The sequence below is a fragment of the Rhinopithecus roxellana genome, chromosome 21 (assembly GCF_007565055.1).
Source record: "Rhinopithecus roxellana isolate Shanxi Qingling chromosome 21, ASM756505v1, whole genome shotgun sequence".
Classification (NCBI taxonomy): Eukaryota; Metazoa; Chordata; class Mammalia; order Primates; family Cercopithecidae; genus Rhinopithecus; species Rhinopithecus roxellana.
The window spans coordinates 7,597,643-7,619,648 of NC_044569.1; the positions used below are offsets into that span (position 1 = coordinate 7,597,643).

Genomic DNA, 22,006 nt, shown 5'->3' on the forward strand with positions numbered 1-22,006 from the left:
ACAGCAAATGTGGGCCAGAAATTTCCCTTCAATATCCTAAAGTCAAAGACATCTATTCCTGCCCTCAAGGCTTGAACGCCACTACCCAGGCAGGGCTGAGTGGCTGAACCAGTACCGGACGCCCGCTCACTGATCCACTGTAAGTCAGCTGCCTAAGCCTAGGTGCTCTCTGAGCCAAAGAGCAACAGCAAATGTTCTTCTCATTGTGAAGGGTAGGAGTACTGGGGATGGATAGGGGAGCAAGGAAAATCAACCACCCAGGCCTATTGGGGTATGAAAAAAATAAGTCTTAAGTTTAAAGAGAAATAAAGAGAGAGAGAGAGAGAGAGAAAGAGACTTCTGAGACACCCTGTATGTCTTGAACTTCAACAAGAGTGAGGAAACAACTGTTTTACTTTGGTGCCTTTCAAATTCTCCATGAGGTGACCAGGACCTTCTCTTCCTGGCTCTGGCGCAGTCAGCCTGGACCCTCTGCCCGCAGCTCCCAGGGCAGCCCTGGGTCCTCGCAGGTAGGTGTGTTGCCGGGGAGCGCAATGCTGCTGCTGCGGTTGCCTAGCAACAGACGCTCACACTGGGAGCGGGAGCCACTCTGCTCTTGGTACCCTCGCCCCCAGCCCTGCTCCCACTGCTCCAGGTGGCCAGCTGGTACACCTGATGCTGATCCAATGGTTCTAAACACAAATGAGAATCGGTTTCCCAGACCAGACTAGAAAAAGGTCAGGTGATTGGGTTAAAAAATGTTTTAAGGTGTGTTGAATTCCTGCCTGAAAACAGGCTAAGATTGGCTTTGCATTTTTCATAAGAAATGTCTCCTCACTGTATAAGGAAAGTGCTTTTATGTTTTAGAGTGCTGGCAATGTGTTGTGGCACACAATGCAGGTAATAGTGCGAATGCTGCAGCCAGGCTATGAGGGTCTGTGTCCCAGACACTCTTCTTACTCAGCCTCTCAGCCTCTGTAAAATGATGATGACAATAGTTCCCACCTTTTAGGGCAAATACCAAGTAAATTGTTCCATGGAAATGATTTAACCCAGTGCCAGCAATCACTCCATAACTTGAAGCAGTTTTACAGCACACACATTATCATTGTATTATTAATATACTAACCTTTTGGGTATATTTTGGTATGTTTTTCATCACATCTGTTTACCTAATTCTTCTTAAATTTCAAGTATAGAATTTATCTTTAACAGTGATCGCTAGGCCGGGCGCGGTGGCTCAAGCCTGTAATCCCAGCACTTTGGGAGGCTGAGACGGGCAGATCACGAGGTCAGGAGATCGAGACCATCCTGGCTAACCCGGTGAAACCCCGTCTCTACTAAAAATACAAAAAACTAGCCGGGCGAGGTGGCAGGCACCTGTAGTCCCAGCTACTCGGGAGGCTGAGGCAGGAGAATGGCGTGAACCCAGGAGGCGGAGCTTGCAGTGAGCTGAGATCTGACCACTGCACTCCAGCCTGGGCGACAGAGCGAGACTCCGTCTCAAAAAAAAAAAAAAAAAAAAACAGTGATCGCTAAATCTGAACAAGTAGAAATCTTTTGCTATATTTTTAGAGAAACTAAATATTAGACTGCCTTAAAAATGTGGCTTCAGGTTCAAACATAATTCTCCCTTTATAAGTTTTCAAGGGATTTATTTTGTCCCCTGCTCTCCAACATTTTATAGAAATCTTGACATTAAAAAAGTTGGCAAATCCTTATAAAAATCCCACTACTCTGTGCTTTTTTTTAAAAAAAGCATAGATACATACATTTTCTGGCCAGGCGCTGTGGCTCAGGTCTATAATCCCAGCTCTTTGGGAGGCTGAGGCGGTTGGATCACTTGAGGTCAGGAGTTTGAGACCAGCCTGGCCAACATGGTGAAACTCCATCTCTACTAAAAAATAGAAAAAATTAGCCAGGTGTGGTGGCAAGGTGCCTATAATCCCAGCTACTTGGGAGGCTGAGGCATGAGAATTGCTTGAAGCTGGGAGGCAGAGGTTGCAGTGAGCCGAGATCATGCCATGGCACTCGAGCCTGGGCAGCAGAGCCAGACTCCATCTCAAAAAAAAAAAAAAAAAAAAAAATCTTCCCTTCTCACTGACCCACTAGCCATAGCGCATGCTGGGTTGATATTGCCATGTGTGAATATATGTGTTTACACACTCACAAGATGTGAGTTGTGGAAACTGTACTAAACAGTCTCCTTCCACAAAACTTGAACTTTTAACCTCGCTCAGAATGGAGTCTGACACTGTATGTTTGCTTCTGCCTATGTCTAGAAAAGTAATTCATTGCTTTTTTAAAATGTATTTTTATTTTCAGTAGGAATATTTACTGAAAAGTGCTATACTGAACAAATGTTTTTTTAGTTTAACGTGTGGTCATGAAATTCCTTTCATGAGAATTCACACTTTGAGCTGGAGTTTTCTTTGGCTTTCATGACGTCATTCATTCCCTTGACAAATATTCCCAGAGCATCTCCTCCGGGTCAGGCACTGAACCAGGTACAGGTGCGGCGGGTACCAGGACAGGCTCAGCCTCGGCCCTCAAGCGGTCTACAGTCTAGTGGAATTTTGAGGACACAGTTAAACCATCACAATGCAAGGTGATGGGTGGGACGAGCAGAGACTCTGGTGCTCCCTTAGAGCATGAGAAGACATGCCTAACCCCCAATGTGAGGTAGGCAGTGAGGCCCAGCTTGAGGCTGGAAGGATAACTAGGGGTTGGCCCAGAAAAGAGAGTCAGTCCCCAGGTATTCCCAAGACACAAGCAGCACATGCACCCGACCAGCCTGTTCAGGAACTGGGAGTGTTAGGAGCGAAGGGGTAAGCCCTAAGAAGGGGAGAGTTTATACCAACCCAGCCAGAAGGACCAGGCCCGGGGCTTGTAGCTGATGGAGACAGTGATGTGGCTGGGTTTGTATTACCGCAGTAGCAGCATTGTGCAAGGTGCACTGAAATGAGACAGGAGGCAGTGGAAACCCTCCGGAGGCCTCTGAAATCCAGCTCTGTTAGTAATCTAAGACCACAGCAGTGGCAGACGCCACAGAAAGAACAGGACAGATACTCAACGGGATGCAGTAACTGTTGGGGTTTGTAAGAAAATAGAGTCTGGCATAACTCCCACCGTTCTGGTTTGGAAAATTAGGGGCCCTTATTCCAGAGAAAGAACAGAGAGAGAAAGGAGCAGGTAGAAGGTGTGAGGGTGGCACGGGGCATGAGCTCAGTCCTTGGCAAGGTGAATTCCAGACACTTGCGGCACCGTGGGGGCAGTGTGTCTCGGGACGGTGGCGGTCAGCAGGATGGGCTGGGCTAGGGATCCGCGGTGGGTACGGTGAGAGCTGAGTGGGCAGACTATGGAGGATGCAGTCAGCCCGTCAGGAACATGTGTGTGGGTTGAGAGGCTGCGCTCGGACCCCTGGGTGGAGGAGCCTGGATGCACCAGCCAGAGGGACAGCCTGAAACCCAATGCAGTCTCTAGGAGGAGTCAAAGCAGGAGCCACAGAGATGCGAAGAAAATAAAGACCAAACCTCGTGGCTGAGACTTAGCCCCTGGGGGGCCCTGGATGACCTTGATGAGAGTATTTTCCCTGTGGGGTGAATGTCGAGGCCAGGCTGCCAGGGGCTGAGGTGGGAGTAGCAGGAGGGGAATACAGGCGGGGTCAGACGCGACCTTTCTAACTCTTGGCTGCCGTGGTTAGGAGGAAAACTGGTGGAACTAACAAGGGGAGTGAGATGGAAGGTGTTGTGTGGTTCAGGTGGGACAGAGCTGAATGTGTTGGCTTGCTTGAGGGAAACCAGCCGGTAGCAGAAGTTGAAGCACGAGTGGAGAGGGGAAGGTGCGCTGGGTGAAGAGCGAAGGTCCACAGGGCAGCGGCGGGCCTGAGGGTAGGGGAAGCGCCTCTTGGGGGACCGGGGCGAGCTGGGGTCTGTGCTCCTGAAGAAGGCCAGCTCCGCAGTGAAAAAGACCGTGTAGGTTTCTTGGAAGGTGGAGGGACGACGGAGCTGAGCAAAGACAAGTAGAAGACAGCGCAGCGCCAAGCCGTCAACTGGGACGGGAGCAGCCACACACAGGGAACAGTGACCTCTCCACGCCCACGGCTGGCATCCACGACTTCGGCCCGACCCCCTCTTGTGACCTCCTTCCCCCAAGTCCAGCACTGCAAACGCCAAGCTGCCGACTGCGACCCCATTAGAAGGGTCTCAGTAACGGAAGGTAGGTGCCAGTCTCGCGCCCTAGTTCCTTCCTCTGCTACAACTCCAAGTTCGAGGCCACAGTGCCTTCTGGAAGAGTGGTAGTGCTGCTTGGGAGCACTGCACAGGAGAAACGGGGGCTGGAGGTAAAGACAGGAGGCTCGGGAGGCGGCGACGTGGGCGAGCTGGAATAGTCTAGAAGCTGAGCAGAACAAAGGCGGTGTGACTGGTGAGCCTCGGAGGGATCCTCCTCCCTGCTAGAATATGCATGATCCTGCGGGAGTCTTCGCCCGCCAGGAGCAGGGACGCGTCCGAGCCAACACGGGGCGCGTGCCCAGGCGACTTTCCCGGCTCGGGGTGCAAGAGAACCGGGCAACCGCGGTGCGGCGGAGGGGCTGCAGGGGCTGCAGGGGCTGCAGGCCCGGAACCCAGGCCCGCCAGCGTGTAAGCGCCCCCGCCGGCCGGGCTCCGTGGGGGGTCAGCTCCCCGACCCCTCCAGCGTGGTAGCGCCTCTCCGAGAGCTCCGGGACCAGCGGCCCAGCCGCCCCCAAAGTCAGCTTCCCTTTCTCTTCCCCGCACCGGGATCCCAGACCAGGGAGGGGCGCACGTCCGACGGCAGAGGAATAGCGGGGCGCGAGCCGGCCCGGCAGGTGCCCATCGTCGCCCCGTGGGACCCCGGTGGCGCGTGCTGTCCTCCGCGCCACGCTCAGCCACCACCGCGCTGGTTGGGACCCAGCACCCAGCGGAGCGCGCCGCCCCCTCGGGGACCCGCCGGGCGGGGCTGAGCGAGGCTTGGAGTGCGGGCGCGGGGACGCGGGGCGAACCCAGGGCGCGACGCCAGCTCGGCTGTCTCCAGCGGAGACCGGCGCCCTCGCCTCCCGTCTCCGTGCATTGTGCCGCATTCATCCAGCAGATTTTAAAGCAATTCTCGTTTAAAAAGGCGTTTTACTCCGCGCGTCTTCCTTACAGCCATTTAGTTGGGAGTTTGCGGTGGGCAGGGGGAGGGCGAAGAAACGCCTGCTCTGAATCGGAAAACACCGAAGAGACCAGACCGTCTCTTTCAGCAGCAGGAAGGAGACCCGCCGTCTGGGAGCCGCGCACGTCTCCAACTCGCTGTTGCTTTTTGCGCGCATTCCTCACTGCCTGACGTCCATCCCAGCGGGCAGGCATGGGGTGTTTGGGCGGCAACAGCAAGACCACAGAAGACCAGGGCGTCGATGAAAAAGAACGACGCGAGGCCAACAAAAAGATCGAGAAGCAGTTGCAGAAAGAGCGCCTGGCTTACAAGGCTACCCACCGCCTGCTGCTCCTGGGTAAGGCCGAGGGGCGCGCGGCGGCTCCCGGCCCCAGCGGAGCGCACAGTCCGGAGCGGCCAGCGCCGGGCTGGGCGGGCAGGGCCGGGCGAGGGGTGCGCGCACCGCCGAGCGGCGGAGCCCGGACGGCGGCCGGGGCGAGCTCCTCCAGCCAGGAACCCGCGTGTAGGAAGTCCCTGTGCTGGGGGAGGAGGATTGCTCAGACCCGGCTGGCGGTGAGAAATGGCAGCGATATCCGGACACAGTTCACAGCCTCCTTTCTGTTTGTTTGCAGGGGCTGGTGAGTCTGGGAAAAGCACTATCGTGAAACAGATGAGGATCCTGCACGTCAATGGGTTTAATCCCGAGTAAGAATGATCGATTTCGGTTTTGCTTCCAAACTGCATGCAAACTTCGTCTCTCCCAAACGTCCCAGAAGTGCTTTCTCTAAACAATGTATTTGATAATTGAGTAGACATTCAAGGGGGAAAAAATTAGATATTAGCTGTTGGATTTGGTCTATTTAGGCAAATCCTCCTCCTGCTAGTGTCTAATTTAAAAAAAAAAAAAAACTTGCTTGACAAAATATGATTTGTAGGTATTCTTGGAGTATTGATCTGTATTACTGGTATTGCTCTGAGCACACTTAACCAATATCTCAGTATATTTTTTCAATATAATATTTGTCTGCATCTATTTCAGTTTATAACTATCAGCATATTCTCCGTGGGATAGACCTGGGTAAAATACATTTACAAGTGTAGCTGCATGGTTATATTTATATGCAATATTCATAGCGATTTTGCCTTGTTTTTATGTAAGCTGCATGGTTGTTTAAAGCTATAGATTTAAAAAACATGTGCATTCAAGTTTGTTTAGAGTGCAAATGAGAAAAGGAGGGTGCTTTCCTTTCCCAGATAAAACCTTTGCAGATGTTGTGTTAGGGGATGATACTGACCTCTAGTGAAACCAGTCTAGGTCAGTGCTGTAGCTGGAAATTTAAAATCCCACTCAATTGATTGGAATCAGTGGGCTAAGGGTAAATTAAGCTAATAACAACTCTCTTTCAATACAGGGAAAAGAAACAGAAAATTCTGGACATCCGGAAAAATGTTAAAGATGCTATCGTGGTAAGGACTTTTTTAAATGATCGTTTATAGAAAGGTCAAGTGCGCTTCATTCTAAAACTGTAGACAGAAATTACATTTTGTAGATTATCATACATGGAGCCTAAATGTTTATCCATATTTTTTTCTTATTCCATTTTAGACAATTGTTTCAGCAATGAGTACTATAATACCTCCAGTTCCACTGGCCAACCCTGAAAACCAATTTCGATCAGACTACATCAAGAGCATAGCCCCTATCACTGACTTTGAATATTCCCAGGTAAGAAGTGCTTACTGATATATTCCAACTAGTGAAAGATGGAACCGTTTTTAATAAGGTTTTTTGTTGATAATCAATATTGATACTAATTCATTATTAACTTTCTTTGAAATCCAGCTCTCTAAATGCCTAAGAGGAATACTTACTCTGTACCAAAATATTTGTGTTTGTTAAAAATATTAACTACAGCCAGGGGTGGTGGCTCACACCTGTAATCCTAGCACTTTGGGAGGTCAAGGTGGGCGGATTACCTGAGGTCAGGAGTTCAAGACCAGTCTGGCCAACATGGTAAAACCCCATCTCTACAAAAATACAAAAAAATTAGCTGGGCTTGGTGGTGTGCACCTATAATCCCAGCTACTCAGGAGGCTGAGGCAGGGGAATTGCTTGATCCAGGGAGGTGGAGGTTGCAGTGAGCCAAGATCATGCCACTGCACTCCAGCCTGGACGACAGAGCGAGATTCCCATCTCAAAAAAAAAAAAAAAAAAATTGACTACAATGGCATTGCAAGACATGCTTTTATGAGTGTGTGGGGAAGGCTGATAATCAGGAAGGCAGCATACCTTTAAGAAATGTTGATGGTGCTTTTTTTCCTGTCTGTATTATTAAAATAACAATTAAGCAGTTTCCCAGATAACAACAGTAGAAATTACATGAGTAGAGAAAAATACTTACGGTGAGTAATTGTCTCCCTGGGAATTACAGAAACAGCAGAATTCAGTTTACTCTTAAGATGCACAGCCTTCAGATCAATTAAGAGAAGAATGTATTGTTTAAAAAAATGATAGCATGGATCACTTCTGAATGTTTATCATATTAAAATGCAGTTTGGTTCACATCTGCATTATTTAGGGCTGCTTTTCCTAATCACTTGGATGGCAGTATTGCTTATGCAAAAGAGTGACATCAATATTAGTTTTCTCTCATTTTCAGAATGTACATTTCTTTAAAATATTTGGTCATTTCATAAAGCATGTTTCAAAGGAAAAGTATTTGTTAAGCTTCTCAGAAAGTCATTTTTGTTACAGTGCACCAGAAGAGTGTGTGTGTGTGTGTGTGTGTGTGTGTGTGTGTGTGTGTGTGTATTCATCAATAACAGTATTTCAAAGTTTGTATTGCCTGGCATGGTGGTTTGGAGACATTTCCTTCTGAGAATCCTCTCTTTGAAGGGAAGCATGTGGAGAAACTGATGTGTAAAATAGAGAGGCCCTGCCCTGCCTGCAAGGCCTGTGTCCCCCAACTCACCCCACCCCTTCTCTCCAGAGCACCATTGTCCTGTGGGCTCTGTGTTGGGATGGCTAATAAGAATGACTTTGTTTGTTTGTTTGTTTGTTTGTTTGAGACGGAGTCTCGCTGTGTCTCCCAGGCTGGAGTGCAGTGGCGCGATCTCAGTTCACTGCAAGCTCCGCCTCCCAGGTTCACGCCATGCTCCTGCCTCAGCCTCCCGAGTAGCTGGGACTACAGGCACCCACCACCACGCCCAGCTAATTTTTTTTTTGTATTTTTAGTAGAGACGGAGTTTCACCATGTTAGCCAGGATGGTCTCAATCTCCTGACCTCATGATCTGCCCGTCTCAGCCTCCCAAAGTGCTGGGATTACAGGCATGAGCCACCGCACCTGGCCAAAAATGACTTTTTTAGAAAGCTTTTATTTTCATCCTTTAATATGATTTTTGCTTCTGATAAGCATACCAATGTAGAGCCAGTGATATCTGTAGAATTTCTAAAATGGAGGAGTGAGGAGTGGCAAGCTGGCTGGAAGAAGGGGCCGGGTATCTGGCCCCATGTCTTTAATTGGATGCCTTGGAGAGGGCAAGGAGTTGACATGGGCAGGGGAAAGGGTAGGCAGAAGATGCTGCAGCCACACCAGGATCCTCCGCTAACTGGAGATGCAGGTGTCCTCCCAGTTCTCACTGATACTATGTACACTGGCAAAAACCCAGAACTACATGGTCCTGGTTGAAATCAGGAGTGGTGTTTCGTTTCAACTTCAGATTTAGACATTTATAGAAAAGCATCTGAGTTCTCAGATTTATCCTATCTTGTTTGCCTAAAACTAATCATAAAACATTTTATATATTTAGGGGGAAATGCTATTCTTAACATCTAGTGAGAAATTAAAATTAAGATTTATTAATCAGTCTCATATCTTCTTTCTCCTGTTCATGACAGTCTCACGGTTGATGAGGCATCCCATATTCAACCCCAAATCCAGAAACAATTGCTAACTCCCACCTGTATTGTCTAAGGAATCCAAAGCAGCTAATTTGTGAAAGTGTTTTTGTAGCTAAATCATGAACATATTTAATTAAAAACTTGAGAAACCAGTTGTTTTGAATGCATATATTTTCATATAGATAAATTACGGTTACTTAAAAGTTATTATCAGAAAGCATAATTAATTATCATTATAATGAAGGAGAATTTAGCACCAGCAGATGCAAATGTAATTACAGTGCTCTTTCAGAGGTATATTTTGTGGGGGTTAGTTTTACTGGTGTTTTTTAAGCCTGACATTCTGTTGTCTTAAATGTCTACGCACATGTCAGATGAGAGTATATTTTATGTATATATTGATGTATATTTTTATATTTTTAATATAGCCCAGACTTATATAAATAAGGAAATTAATGTTAAATATGCAACGTTCCTTCTGAAAATGCCATTTTTAATTTTAATATGCCCAGAATTTTCATGATATTTATTTCATAGTGCTTGGAAGTATTTATATTACTTATTAAATTGTGTAATTCTTGTTTTCATATTTTGATGATCCTCATTCAGAATGATATCAAGACAAATCTGACTTATATGCTCCATTGGAAAATTAACTTATTTACAAGAATACATGTTTTTTATAATATACAAGCAGATTTTACAAGTAGAGCTAAATCAAGTGTTTCAATAGTAAACAAAACACTGCTTTACTCAGTCCAGTACTTTTTTGAGATTGAACCCTTGAGAAAGCCTGTCAGTGTCATGGTTCAATTATTTGAGGGTCTTAAGTTAATTTTCCTATAGGGATAAGATGACTTTTGAACCAAATACGTTACATTAAAGTTAAAAATTAATTTTAGGGTTCTTCAATTTAAGAAGGAAAATGAGAGTAATGACTTGGAAACAAACACCTTGAGAATTTTCTCGGGGTAAATACGGGTGGGTTGCTCTTTGGGTCTTTTGGTCTCTGTGGTGTCTTTCATGTGAATTTCAGTGGAGTTCCATGAATCTGAAGTTGTAACGGAAAGCAGGCAAATGTGGTTAGCACCTGTCAGCCAAGGGCTGCCGTGGGGAGGTCAGAGAGACTCGCAGGCTGGATCTTACCATCGGCCTTACAGGCCGGGTGTGTCCGGACGCATGAAGCTTCGGAGGGTTCTAAGCAGTGGAGCCGTGAGATCTCATGTGTTTTATCAACATCACTCTGGCTGTGGGTGGAAAACGGATTGTGGGGAGGCAAGAGTTGAAGGAGGGTAGCCACTTCAGAGACTATTGTAATAGTACAGAGGAAAGGTAATGGGACAGCTTGCAGTGGGAGGGGATCATGGGGGTGGAGAAAAGTGGTCTGAGTTGGGGTTTATTTTGGAAACAGCACCATTTAGACTTGTTGGCATGTGGATGTGAGTACTGAGGGGAAACAGATCAATCAAGAATGACTCTGAGCGTTTGGTTCTGAATTTCTGCATAGAAGGTAGAAACAGGTTGGGAGGAGGCAGGTATGAGGAGGTTTTGTTTTCCTAGTGAGTTGGAGATGACTATTTCGACATCTAAGTGGAGACGCCAGGTGGACAGTTGGATGTGTGAGGCCCCAGGAAGAGCCATTGCAGAAGGAAGGGATGTCAGCAGTGGGCAGTGCTGACCGGGGAGTCAAGACAGACATTAAAGTAAAATGACTTTGGCAGCTTCAAGGTCACCGGTGACCTTGATAAGGACCCGGGTGGCGGGTGTTGAGGAGAGAATGTGATGTGAGCGGGTGGAGGTGGCAGGGGCAGATGAGGCTTTCTGGAGGTTTTGCTGTGGAGGAAGGCTGAGGAGCCAGGCAGCAGCTGGGAAGGTAGGTGAGGTCAAGAGAGGGTTTCTTGAAGATGAAAGATACCAAAGCCTGTCTGAATGAAAAGGGCTGGAATCACTTGGTAAAGCAGGAGAAAATGACAATACAGAAGAAAGAGGCTGTGTGTGGCAGGAGTCCAGTCCTCGAGAAGGTAAAAAGAATGGGATCCAGAACAAAAAAGGACCAGACCACCTCCCCGCTTGTTGAACAGGAGGGAAGGCAGAGAACAGGTGCAGATGCAGGTATGTTTTCAGATTTGGTGGCAGAGGGGTGAAGGATGGCTTGTTAGCAAAGACTTTTCAAGCAAATTGTGAAAGCAAATTGGTAGCTGACATGGGGATGATTGTCTGGTTTTGCAATTATCCATAAACTGGCCCATCTCCTTTTTGTGGTATTGCTCAGGTGGTGATGAACAATGATAGAGTGATAAAGTTCTTGTGACCTCGAGCTCATGTGATACAGTTATTCCCTTCATAAGCCAGAACTGTAAAGGGGTGTTTCATACCAGGTTGAAGCAAAAAACAAAAAAACTCCACTTATCTTGACAGCAAACCGGCAGGATATTTGCTGCAGAATAATGTGAAATCTTTGGAGACAAGGCCAGCATGTTATGTTTAATTTTAATTACAAATGAAATAATGCAAACATGTTTTACAAAACATAAATCACAATAGAAAAGAAAAGTACTGAGATTAGCTACAAATAACAAATTGACAATTGCCTGATGAGAGTTTTTCTCATGAATACACCCAAAACTTCAGGTTATCTTTGTTCAAGGCTTGACTCCCACCCATAAGCCCCTCACTAGTTGGCACCGTGTCTCAGCAGCCAAATTTTGCATAGCGGCCAGCAGATGCAATGATGCAAAATAAATAGTGTTAAGTGATTATGCTAAAACATAGATTGACTGATCATTTATGAAATAGGAAAAATAGGCCAGGCGTGGTGACTCACGCCTGTAATCCCAGTACTTTGGGAGGCCAACGCAGGCCAGTCACCTGAGGTCAGGAGTTCGAAACCAGCCTGGCCAACATAGTGAAACCCCGTCTCTACTAAAAATAGAAAAATTAGCTGGGCATGGTGGCAGGCACCTGTAATCTCAGCCACTCAGGAGGCTGAGGCAGGAGAATAGCTTCAACCCAGGAGGCGGAGGTTGCAGTGAGCCGAAATCGTGACATTGCATTCCAGCCTGGGTGACAGAGAGACAGACTCCATCTCAAAAAAAAAAAAGAAGGAAAGAAAAAAGAAGAAGAATGTTGTGGTTGCCTCCTCCAAAAATCCTTTAGCACCACACCAAGCAAAATCACTGTTGAATTCAATTGAGTTATTCATGTGTTTGATTTTTATTCTTAAAATGTGGATACTTTATTAGCTCTTTTCAAATTGTATTTTGCTAGTTTTTTCTAAGGGGAAGAGGATAAATAAGGCTAAACAAGAAACGGAAAAGCAGTCTGATCTGTTGGTCAGTACTCTATCCAGTTACCACCTGGTGTTTCCTAAATGATTACCCAGACAGCAGAGGCCAGTGTTTTGCCTTCCTCCCAGGTCAGAGCTCCTCTGTCACTTTCCAACAGCAGCCCCAAGTCAGGAGGTACCCTGTGTGGCTAGCGTCTGAGTGTTTGGTCAGTGTGTAGGCAAAGGAGGCCACAGTGGCCTGGGCCAAGGCCCCAGGAGCCAGACAGCCTGGTGTGACTTTGAGCAAGTGGCCTACACTCAGTGCAGCTTGTGGCCCTACGTGGGAGCCACGTGCGGGGCCCAGCCCTGGGGTTGCCGTGCAGATCCTCAGTGGCTGCTGCCAGGTGCTGCTGCATCTCTTTGGGGGATGTGTGCAGAATCTCCAGAATGCGCATAACCCAGTTAGATTCTTCCACACAGTATCTGTGTTCCCTCTCCGAACCTGTCTCTATCTCCTGCTAGAAGGCTTTGTGCTGTGGGTCTGCGTGTGTGTGTCTTTTTTTTTAACCAACCAAGCTGAAGCCCATCATGTAATGAGGACAGCATGAGTTCCTCCACGGCAGCCTCCACTTGGGTTCCCTGCACCCCCGGTGACCATTCCTGCCCAGAGCCTCATCAAACCCACCTCCCAGCGCCATCAGAAAATGATGGGGCTGGCTGTATTCACTCCCTGAGGACCAGGCCCCTTTCTCCACCGCCTCCTCTCCCCACAGCTCGCTCTTGGAGTGCATCTCCTGCTGAGTGCGCTGCAGACAATCTCCAGGTGCCTGCTAACTTAGGTTATAACAGAATCCTCTGACTCCACTTCAGTAAGGACCTGTGGGCACAACAAGTCAGGGGACAGGCCGACTGGGATGTCACGCAGTGTTAAAGAACATGAGGTCCCCACACATACAGCAAAACAGCAACCGCCTAATTCAAAATGGTATTGAAGTCGATTGCCTCACAGCCATCCTGTTCTTTGCCTTTTGAGCTAGTGAGGTCTGGTGCATGTTTTATAGGAGAAAGGCAACATTTGAGCAGGTGTAAAAAGGGCACAGTAAACTTGCGCCTTCCACAGTACACTGAACCTCTTAAAAACTTGTGTATCTGGCATGGAAGGAAAAAGTACCATGTTTTCCTTCCAGTATTTTCCGATGTCGTTAATAAATGGACATTTATTATAGGGGTTCACTTAAGGTCTCACTGCCCCTCTGCTGGGTCTGTCTTGAATGAGAGTCACTGGGAGAAGGGTCTTCGGGCGCTGCCCTTAGGTGTTCATGGGGCTGAGGCAGGGCCGGTAAGGAGCCCCTGCAGGGTGACGCAAGGGTGGACGGGGTGCAGACACCTCCAGGCCTGGGAGTCTGTGGACAGGATGGTGTCTGTATCTTGAAGGGAGGTCTTAAGAGGAGGTGTGGGGCCAGCCCAACCTGTGTTCAAATTCTAGCCCTGCCAGGCCCTTTGTGTGTGACCTTGAGCACATGACCTCATTGCTATCTGCCTTTTCTCAATGGTACAGTAGAGATGACGGCAACACCTACTTCCTGTGGCTGATGTGAGGATTAAACATGTTAATATCTAAAACAGTGGCTGGGACATGGGCGGTACAGCTTTAATATGAGCAATCCTGCTCTGCCGGAGGAAGTGGAGCAGAGCTAGCACCATTCTTGGCCTCTCCTCAGGCGCCAGGCCTGGTTAGTGGCTCCACCTCAGTCCACGCGGCCCCCAGGTCCCATGGTCTGACATGGCTTCCTGTCCACTCCCCTCTGGATCCAGTTCAGTGGCACCCCTTAGCTGTCACCACCTGCACCTCCGTCTCAAGCCAGCGTTTATAGGCAGTCCCTTCTGTCCCATGCCAAGAGCTGACATCCCTAATGCTTCACAGCCCTCCTGGGGGAAGGTACCCCTAGTTATCCTCAAAGGAAGTGAGACCCTGACTGCTCAGGAACCCTCATCCCCGTGCCCTCTCAGAGCACAGGTTCTCAGGTGCGAGTCGCCCAGGCTCCCCGGCGGGTTGCTGTGCACCTCACTTCCTGCCTGTTCTCTGTTGCCAGCAGCTGCCGGAGCTCGGCTCTCCTTCTCTTTCTCTACATTATTCTCAGTCGGATTTTCTTCACTGACGTTGGCCTCGCCCTTTCCCACCATTTCGGCTTGCCTGTGTCCTGCCCTTCTGATCCTGTGGCTGGCCTAGCGCGGTGCACCTTTGCTTCGTGCTGTCTAGTGGTAGAAAGGTGAAATGCACCCTGACTGCACCCCTCAAAGGGAGATCATGCTAAAATAAATACTTCACAAATAGTTAGGTGTCCTAAGGCATGTTCTCTGGTTTTTAAAAAAGTCCTAGGAAAGACCTTTTTATAAAATGCACAACAATCTTTCTTGTTCTAATTTGCACACCTGGTTGCTGGAAGTGGTAGACGCCTGTGTCTTAGGCTCAGGGCAGCCATATTGATTCCATAGGGCCTAACAAGTCCCACTTAGCAGAGGAAAACAGTGATGTGTGTTGAAAATAGATGGCGCGTGAGGCCTCAGGGACCATTTGGCCTGACAGCCCCTGCTGAGGACAGGGAGGCCCGGGAGGTGGAGAGGGAGAGGCGACGTGGAAGTTGATTTCATTTCCCAGCTGTCCGTGGAGCTTTCCAGTAGTTGGCGAAGATGGAACATGGCTTCCTGTCTTTCCCGTGAAAGGTTCCCATCACGGAGTAGTCCATGAGCAGCGGTTTTCAGTGGGGCCACATGGAGGTCCTGAAGCTCTTCTGCCAGCACTGTGGAGGGGAGGCAGGTGACATGGAAGAGGTCATGTGGACTGCCCTTGCTTCAGTAATTACTGAGCACACATATTATCCATCTTATGGACACCAAGACGAATAAGGAACAGCACTTGTCTACCTCTGGCAGGGATATAGGCTTAAGAAATAACGGTGTGTGATGCTACATTTAAGCAAGTTCTTGGGGGCACCTGGGGACACCCATGCAGCTGGCGTCACACTGAGCTGAATCTTCCTTGAATGGGAAGGGCTTAGAGGGCAGGTGGACATAGAGAGGATAGTGCTTCAGGGTGGGTGGCACCTTTGGAACCTGCAGACCAAAAGCCCAGTCAGGCTGCGGTGGGTTAGGGAGAGTCCTGCGTGCCTGGCCAAGGGGCCTGGGCTTCCTCCTCAAGGCTGGGGGGAACCCATGGTTTTCTTCAGGGGAGTGAAAAAATGGAAGTGGTTTTTTTGGAAGGATCACTCCCGAATTCATCAAGAGGCCAGGCTTCGTATCTGCTGTGGGGATGATGCTCTGGGAATTTATCTGTCATTGGACAAAGGGCAGTTCCTGTGCCAGAAACCTGCTTCCGGGTCTCAAATGGCTTGTGTCATGATATTAAGGAGGAGGGAAACCCCCACTGAGAATGCTTATTGTATTATTCTGCACATCTGAGATGCTAATAAAAGGAATTTTTATTATTATAGTAAAACATTTCAGTTAGATACATTAACTGTATTAGAACTTCAATGAAGATACTTTTCTTAAATTCCATTTTTTTCTCTGCTATATTATCATGAGAGGTACTCCTAATAAACGTTAGCTTTTTATTTTAAAATGATTTTAAACTTTCCCTGAACAATACAAGAATAGTACCGAAGAGTACCATATGTCCTTCACCCAGACTCATCAATAGCTAATGTGTGGCCACATTTGTGCTCTCACTCTCTCTACACTAAGACACGTTTTTGTGAACCATTTGAGAGTTGATTGTAGACATCATGCTCCCTTGCCTCTAAATACATCAGTGTGTATTTCCTTAGAACTAGGACATCCATCCACTTCACTTCTGTAACCACTTCACTTCTGTTTTTTTGGAGACAAGAGTCTCGCTGTGTCTCCCAGGCTGAAGTGCAGCGATGCGATCTCGGCTCACTGCAGCCGAGTAGCTGGGACTACAGACACACACCACCATGCCTGACTAATTTTTGCATTTTTAGTAGAGATGGGATTTCACTATGTTGGCCAGGCTAGTCTCAAAATCCCGGCCTCAAGCGATCCACCCACCTCCCAAAGTGCCGGGATTACAGGTGTGAGCCACCGCATCCGTCCACCATTTTGTAATCAACAAACCTTTCTCAGATTTTACCAAGAGTCTCAATAATAATATAATGAAATAATAGCAGTAACAATAATAATAAATAATGATATTGGTAACTCTGGTCAGTAGTCCAATCCAGGATCAACCATGACATTTAACTTCCATTTCTCTCTACACTAGAACAGTTGCTCAGCCGACCTTTTTTGTCATGACCTTGGCCTGACATTGACTTTGTAGAACACCCACACTCAGAGTTCCTTTGAGGTTTTGTGTTTGGCAGCAACAGCAGAGAAGTGATCGTGAATCCTTCCTTCTCAGTGCATCTGTGATGTTAACTCTGGTCACTAGTTAAGGTGAGGTCTGCTTCTATATAGACACCCTTTTCCCCTTGGTAATTTATAAGTAAATTCTAGGAATGTTCTTTGAAACTGTACAAATATCCTGGTTTTTTTTTTGGGGGGGTGGTGGTTTCAGACAGAGTCTCGCTCCATCGCCCAGGCTAGAGTGCAGTGGCACGAGCTCAGCTCACTGCATCCTCCTCCCTTCAGGTTCAAGTGGTTCCCCTGCCTCAGCCTCCTGAGTAGCTGGAATTACAGGCACCCACCACCACGCCCAGCTAATTTTTTTGTATTTTTAGTAGAGACAGATTTTCACTATGTTGGCCAGGCTGGTCTCAAACTCCCAACCTTAAGTAATCTGCCCACTTTGACCTCCCAAGGTGTTGGGATTACAGGCGTGAGCCACCATGCCTGTCCCAAATATACTGTTCTTATCAAAACTCACACTCTAGTTTTCACACACCAATAGACTTGAACAATAAATATGTAAGGGAGAAAGCTGCTCAATCTTTTGACTTTCTAAATACTATGATTAAAATAAAATAGGGCCGGGCACGGTGGCTCATGCCTGTAATCCCAGCACTTTGGGAGGCCCAGGCGGGCGGATCACTTGAATCCAGGAGTTCAAGAGACAAGCCTAGGCAACATGGTGAAACCCTGTCTCTACAAAAAATACACCAGGTGTGGTGGCTCCCACCTGAAATAGCAGCTCCCTGAGCCTGGGAGGCAGAGGTCACAGTGAGCCAAGATCGAGCCACTGCACTCCAGCCTGGGCGGCAGAGTAACACCCTGTCTCAAAACAAACAAACAAACTAAAAAAGAAAAGAAAATGTATGTAAGTTCTGTGTAGCTAGGTGGGGTAGGCTGGAGTCAAAAGAAGTAGGCATATCTATGAAAGCTGAATATAATAGACTGCACATACTGAAGACTTTTATTTTTGTTAATAAAAATCAAATGATGGTTGTTTTACATCTACTCTTCAAGTATCTATAAAATCAGTTGATATTCCTTATGGTTAATAGCACAGGCTGCCCCGTAAAAATACCTGATAAATTTAAAAAAAAAATGGAGATGGTGATGCTGCTTTCACATAATAAAAAATGCATCATTTCCTGCTCTTGATAATAAAAGCACATGGAGGACCAGCCACAACAGCGACCTCTCAAACTCACCAGCACACCAAGAAATTGGGGCTTGAGCCACGTGACCATTTTTATCTAAAGTGTTTTTTCTTATAGAAACTGAATTAAAAGTTCACAAAGCAATTAAGGCAACTTTTTTTGGTTTTTAAAATTTTTGATGGATATGCAATAGTTGTACATGTTTATGGGGTACGTGTGATATTTTGATACAAGCATACAGTAAGTTATCAAATGGGAGTAATTGGAATATCCGTCACCTCAAACCTTTATCATTCCTTTGTGTTAGGAATATTCTAATTCCGGTCCTCTAGGAATTTTGAAGTGTAATACGTTATTAAGTTACAGTTGCCCCATGGAGCTACTGAATCCTGTATCTTATTCCTTCTGTGCCTCTGTGCTTTTGTATCCGTTAATCATTCTGCCTTCACCCACCTCCCCACTATTCTTCCCAGCCTCTGGTAAGCATCATTCTATTCTCTACCTCCATGAGGTCCACTCTTTAGCTCCCACATAGGAGTGAGAACCTGCGATACTTGTCTTTCTGTGCCTGGCTTGTTTCCCTTAACACGATGTTCGTTCTGTCCATGTTGCTGCAAATGACAGGATTTCATTTTTTTTTCACAGCTGAATAATATTCCTTAGTGTATTTGTGTACCTTTTTTTATATTATTATTTCTTGGATAGGATGTCATTGAAACTTCAAATCCTTTGAAAATGTGAGGCTGAACAAAAAAGATTTTTGTTTCCAAAGTCTGCCTGCAGTTTGAATGTGTTGGACGTTTGTTGCTTGGTGTACCCAAAGGAGAAGCCCATCTCTGAGGACACTTGCTCTTTGCAGATGAATGTGGCATTCAACATACCTTAAGTATTAGAGCATTTTGTTCTTATCGTTGCTAGTTTTATGTAACTGAGAGAAAATATTTTGAACGTCTCAGCACTCTCAGGAATCAGTAGAAGGAGCAGAGTGAGGAGGCTATTCTTATGCCAAATTAAGACTTAAATGAGTCAACACGTGTGGTTTGTGAGAAAAGCACACTAGGTTTTAAGAGGCAGAATAATGAAGTTGTTCTTGAGAAGGTTCCTTTGAAACACTGGCTTTATTTTTCAGTTTCGCATGAGAATGTCATCCATGAAGGTGTGGGGGTTTTTTCACCTTTAAAATAATCCCATACTTTTTTTATCCTGTCATCTTCGTGGCATAAATTGAATTAAATCAACTGTATGCATAACATTCTCACTACACAAAGCAATTCCATTTTTAATTTGTGTTTGTGTTTGTTTGGATAGGAAATATTTGTGGATGGCATAAAATCCAAAAGATGTAAAGGAGCAGGGAGGGAAGAGGCTGCTCGTGCCCAGCCCGCGGGGCCCCCAGACACAGCCATCGTGGTTCAACAGAATGGTTGGCCTTAAACTGACTTCGAGTCCCTAAAGGGTGATCTTCTCAACATACTTTTATCTTGTAGTGAAGAGAATCTGTTATAAAATGTTACGGTAGTTGATCTTGTTCGTATGGGGCAAATATCTAACCTGAATTGCCAAGTAAATGTTTTCCAAGTGAAATTTAGCAATAGAGTAAATTAGATGGAAATTATTTGGGTGCTGAGACCAAATGCCTGAGTACTTAATTGCGAAAATATAGAATGATTTTATCAGACAACCATGAAATACTGGTGTTTTAAAGCGTAGAAGCTGCAGACTTCCTCACTGAGGGAGATCATAAATTAAACAGTTAAGCCTGGCAGGGCGTTTGGAGGGCATTTGACATCGGTTCAGCGTGGCTAATAACCTGGATAGCATTTGGTAGTTCTTCGGGACATTTCTCTAACTTTTCAGGTCCTTGCTACATGTCGTCTTTATCACACGAGTTTCCTGTTCAGTCTGTACCCAACCTGTATTCTTCCTTTTGGCTTTAAGACATTCTGTCCCTCCCATACCCATTTGTATTTTACAGACCCAGTTTGATATTTCTGCCCAGGAAGAAATCCCTGACTTCCCTCCCATATGCCATGCTTGCACACTTGCATTCTGTGCCCCCTTATGCTTGCACACTTGCTCTCTGTGTGCCTATACCTTTGCGTGCTTACTCTCTGTGCACCCTTAGCTTGTACACCTGTTCTCTGTACCCTCTTATGCTTGCACACTGGCACTCTAGGCACCCTTATGCTTGCACATTTGCTCTCTGTGCCTTTACACTTGCATGCTTACTCTGTGTGCACCCTTATGCTTACAGACCTGCTCTGTGCACATTTACACTTGCACACTTGCCTCTCTGAGCACCCTTATGCTTGCACACTTACCTCTCTGAGCACCCTTATGCTTGCACACTTGTCACTGTGCACCCTTATGCTTGCACACTTGCCTCTCTGAGCACCCTTATGCTTGCACACTTACCTCTCTGAGCACCCTTATGCTTGCACACTTGTCACTGTGCACCCTTATGCTTGCACACTTGCCTCTCTGAGCACCCTTATGCTTGCACAGTTGCTCTCTGTGCACCTTATGCTTGCTCTCAGTGCTTGCGTGCCTGTGATGTATGCATCCTTTCACTTGCATGCTTGTACTCTGTGAGCCCTTGTGCTTGCACACTTGTGCTCTCCATGACCTTGGCCTTGCACACTTGCTCTCTGTGCACCCTTAGCTCGCACACTTACATTCTGTGTGCTCTTGCACTTGCACACTTGCTCTCTGTGTTCCCTTCGTTTGCACAGTTGCACAGTTGCACGCTGTGCATCCTTGCGCTCGCACGCTTGCTGTCGGTGCACCCTTACACTTCCATGCTTGTTGTCTATGCACCCTTACTTTTGCATGCTCCTTCCCACCAGGTCTTGCTCTTACCATCTTCAAAACCCTGCCTTGCCTGCTTTTTTATCCTTCCTCCACCTGAGACACTAAGATTTCCACGAACACAGTTTGCATGCTGTATAGATGTCCTTATTTAAATATTGATTTGCCAAAGATTAGTCTTGAGCATTTAGTAAGTTCTTAGTAAGACCAAAATAACTAAAGAAACAAGTTATTTGCCCCCTTTTAAGTCCCTCCAATTAGCAAGGCTAGACTTATTTAGAAAGCGCATTTATGTGTCATATTTGAAATTTTTTATGCCTGCCCTTTGCTTCTTGAAGCTCACAGTATGATGAGTCATGTAGAGTTTTCCACTAAACATGCCTTTGCTGGGGATGGGAGCTTGACACGGCATTTGGCATATGGTTATGCTAAGTAAACGTACATAAAGTCACGTATTTATCAAAACCGTACTCAGGATCATGAGTTACGCAAAGAAAATGTTAGTTATGACCTCTGGCCTCAAAAGCCTTACCACTTAGTGAAGAAAAGGATGACTGTAATATATAATGTATAGGCCGGCACGGTGGCTCACATCTGTAATTCCAGCACTTTGGGAGGCTGAGGCGGGAGGATCACCTGAGGTCAGGAGTTCGAGACCAGCCTGACCAACATGGAGAAACCCCATCTCTACTAAAATTTAACGACGTGGTGATGCATGCCGGTAATCCCGGCTACTCAGGCAGCTGAGGCAGGAGAATCGCTTGAACCCAGGAGGCGGAGGTTGATGTGAGCGGAGATCACGCCACTGCTCTCCAGCCTGGGCAACAACAGTGAAACTCCGTCTAAAAAAAAACTATATATATAATGTGCAATATAAAGTTAACGAAGAATAATGCATCATGTAGTTTAATGTGGTGTAGACTAGACATTCTGTAACCGTTCAGAAAAGAAGATTACTAAGGACTATTGTGCTCAGACAAAAGTCTTCATTGTCGCACTTCATACGCTAGGGCTTCCTGGGAAGGTAAAATTGTCATTGGCAGAGCCTGGTCAGGAAACAATATCCCCATCACAAAATCAAGGCCATTCCTAGCATAGCAGCATCAGCTTCTCAGGTCTGGGGCACAGTAAGCTTTGGCTAGAGCTCAAGAATGAGCCCTTGGTCTACAAACTTGTTCCATGATGTTCAGAAAAATGGAGAGCATCATCTTTTAGCTTAAAGTGGATCCACAGTTGTGGCAGTTAGTTTATTACACAAGCACGTAATTACTTAGTGTTTAAAGAAACGTTGGTAAAGAATATGTTCAGACAAATTGAAGTCTATATTTTTTATTTCA

The 22,006-nt window shown here is 46.5% G+C and overlaps 1 protein-coding gene across 1 annotated transcript in view; it reads left to right on the top strand.

Annotated features, from left to right (window-relative positions):
• GNAL (G protein subunit alpha L) overlaps nucleotides 1-22,006 on the top strand; it is a 203,820-nt gene that overhangs the window by 66,686 nt on the left and 115,128 nt on the right. The window contains exons 2-4 of the mRNA XM_010373435.2: nucleotides 5,763-5,835; nucleotides 6,543-6,597; nucleotides 6,737-6,856. Coding sequence (XP_010371737.1) covers nucleotides 5,763-5,835; nucleotides 6,543-6,597; nucleotides 6,737-6,856 — 248 coding nt within the window. The remainder of the gene's footprint in view (nucleotides 1-5,762; nucleotides 5,836-6,542; nucleotides 6,598-6,736; nucleotides 6,857-22,006) is intronic.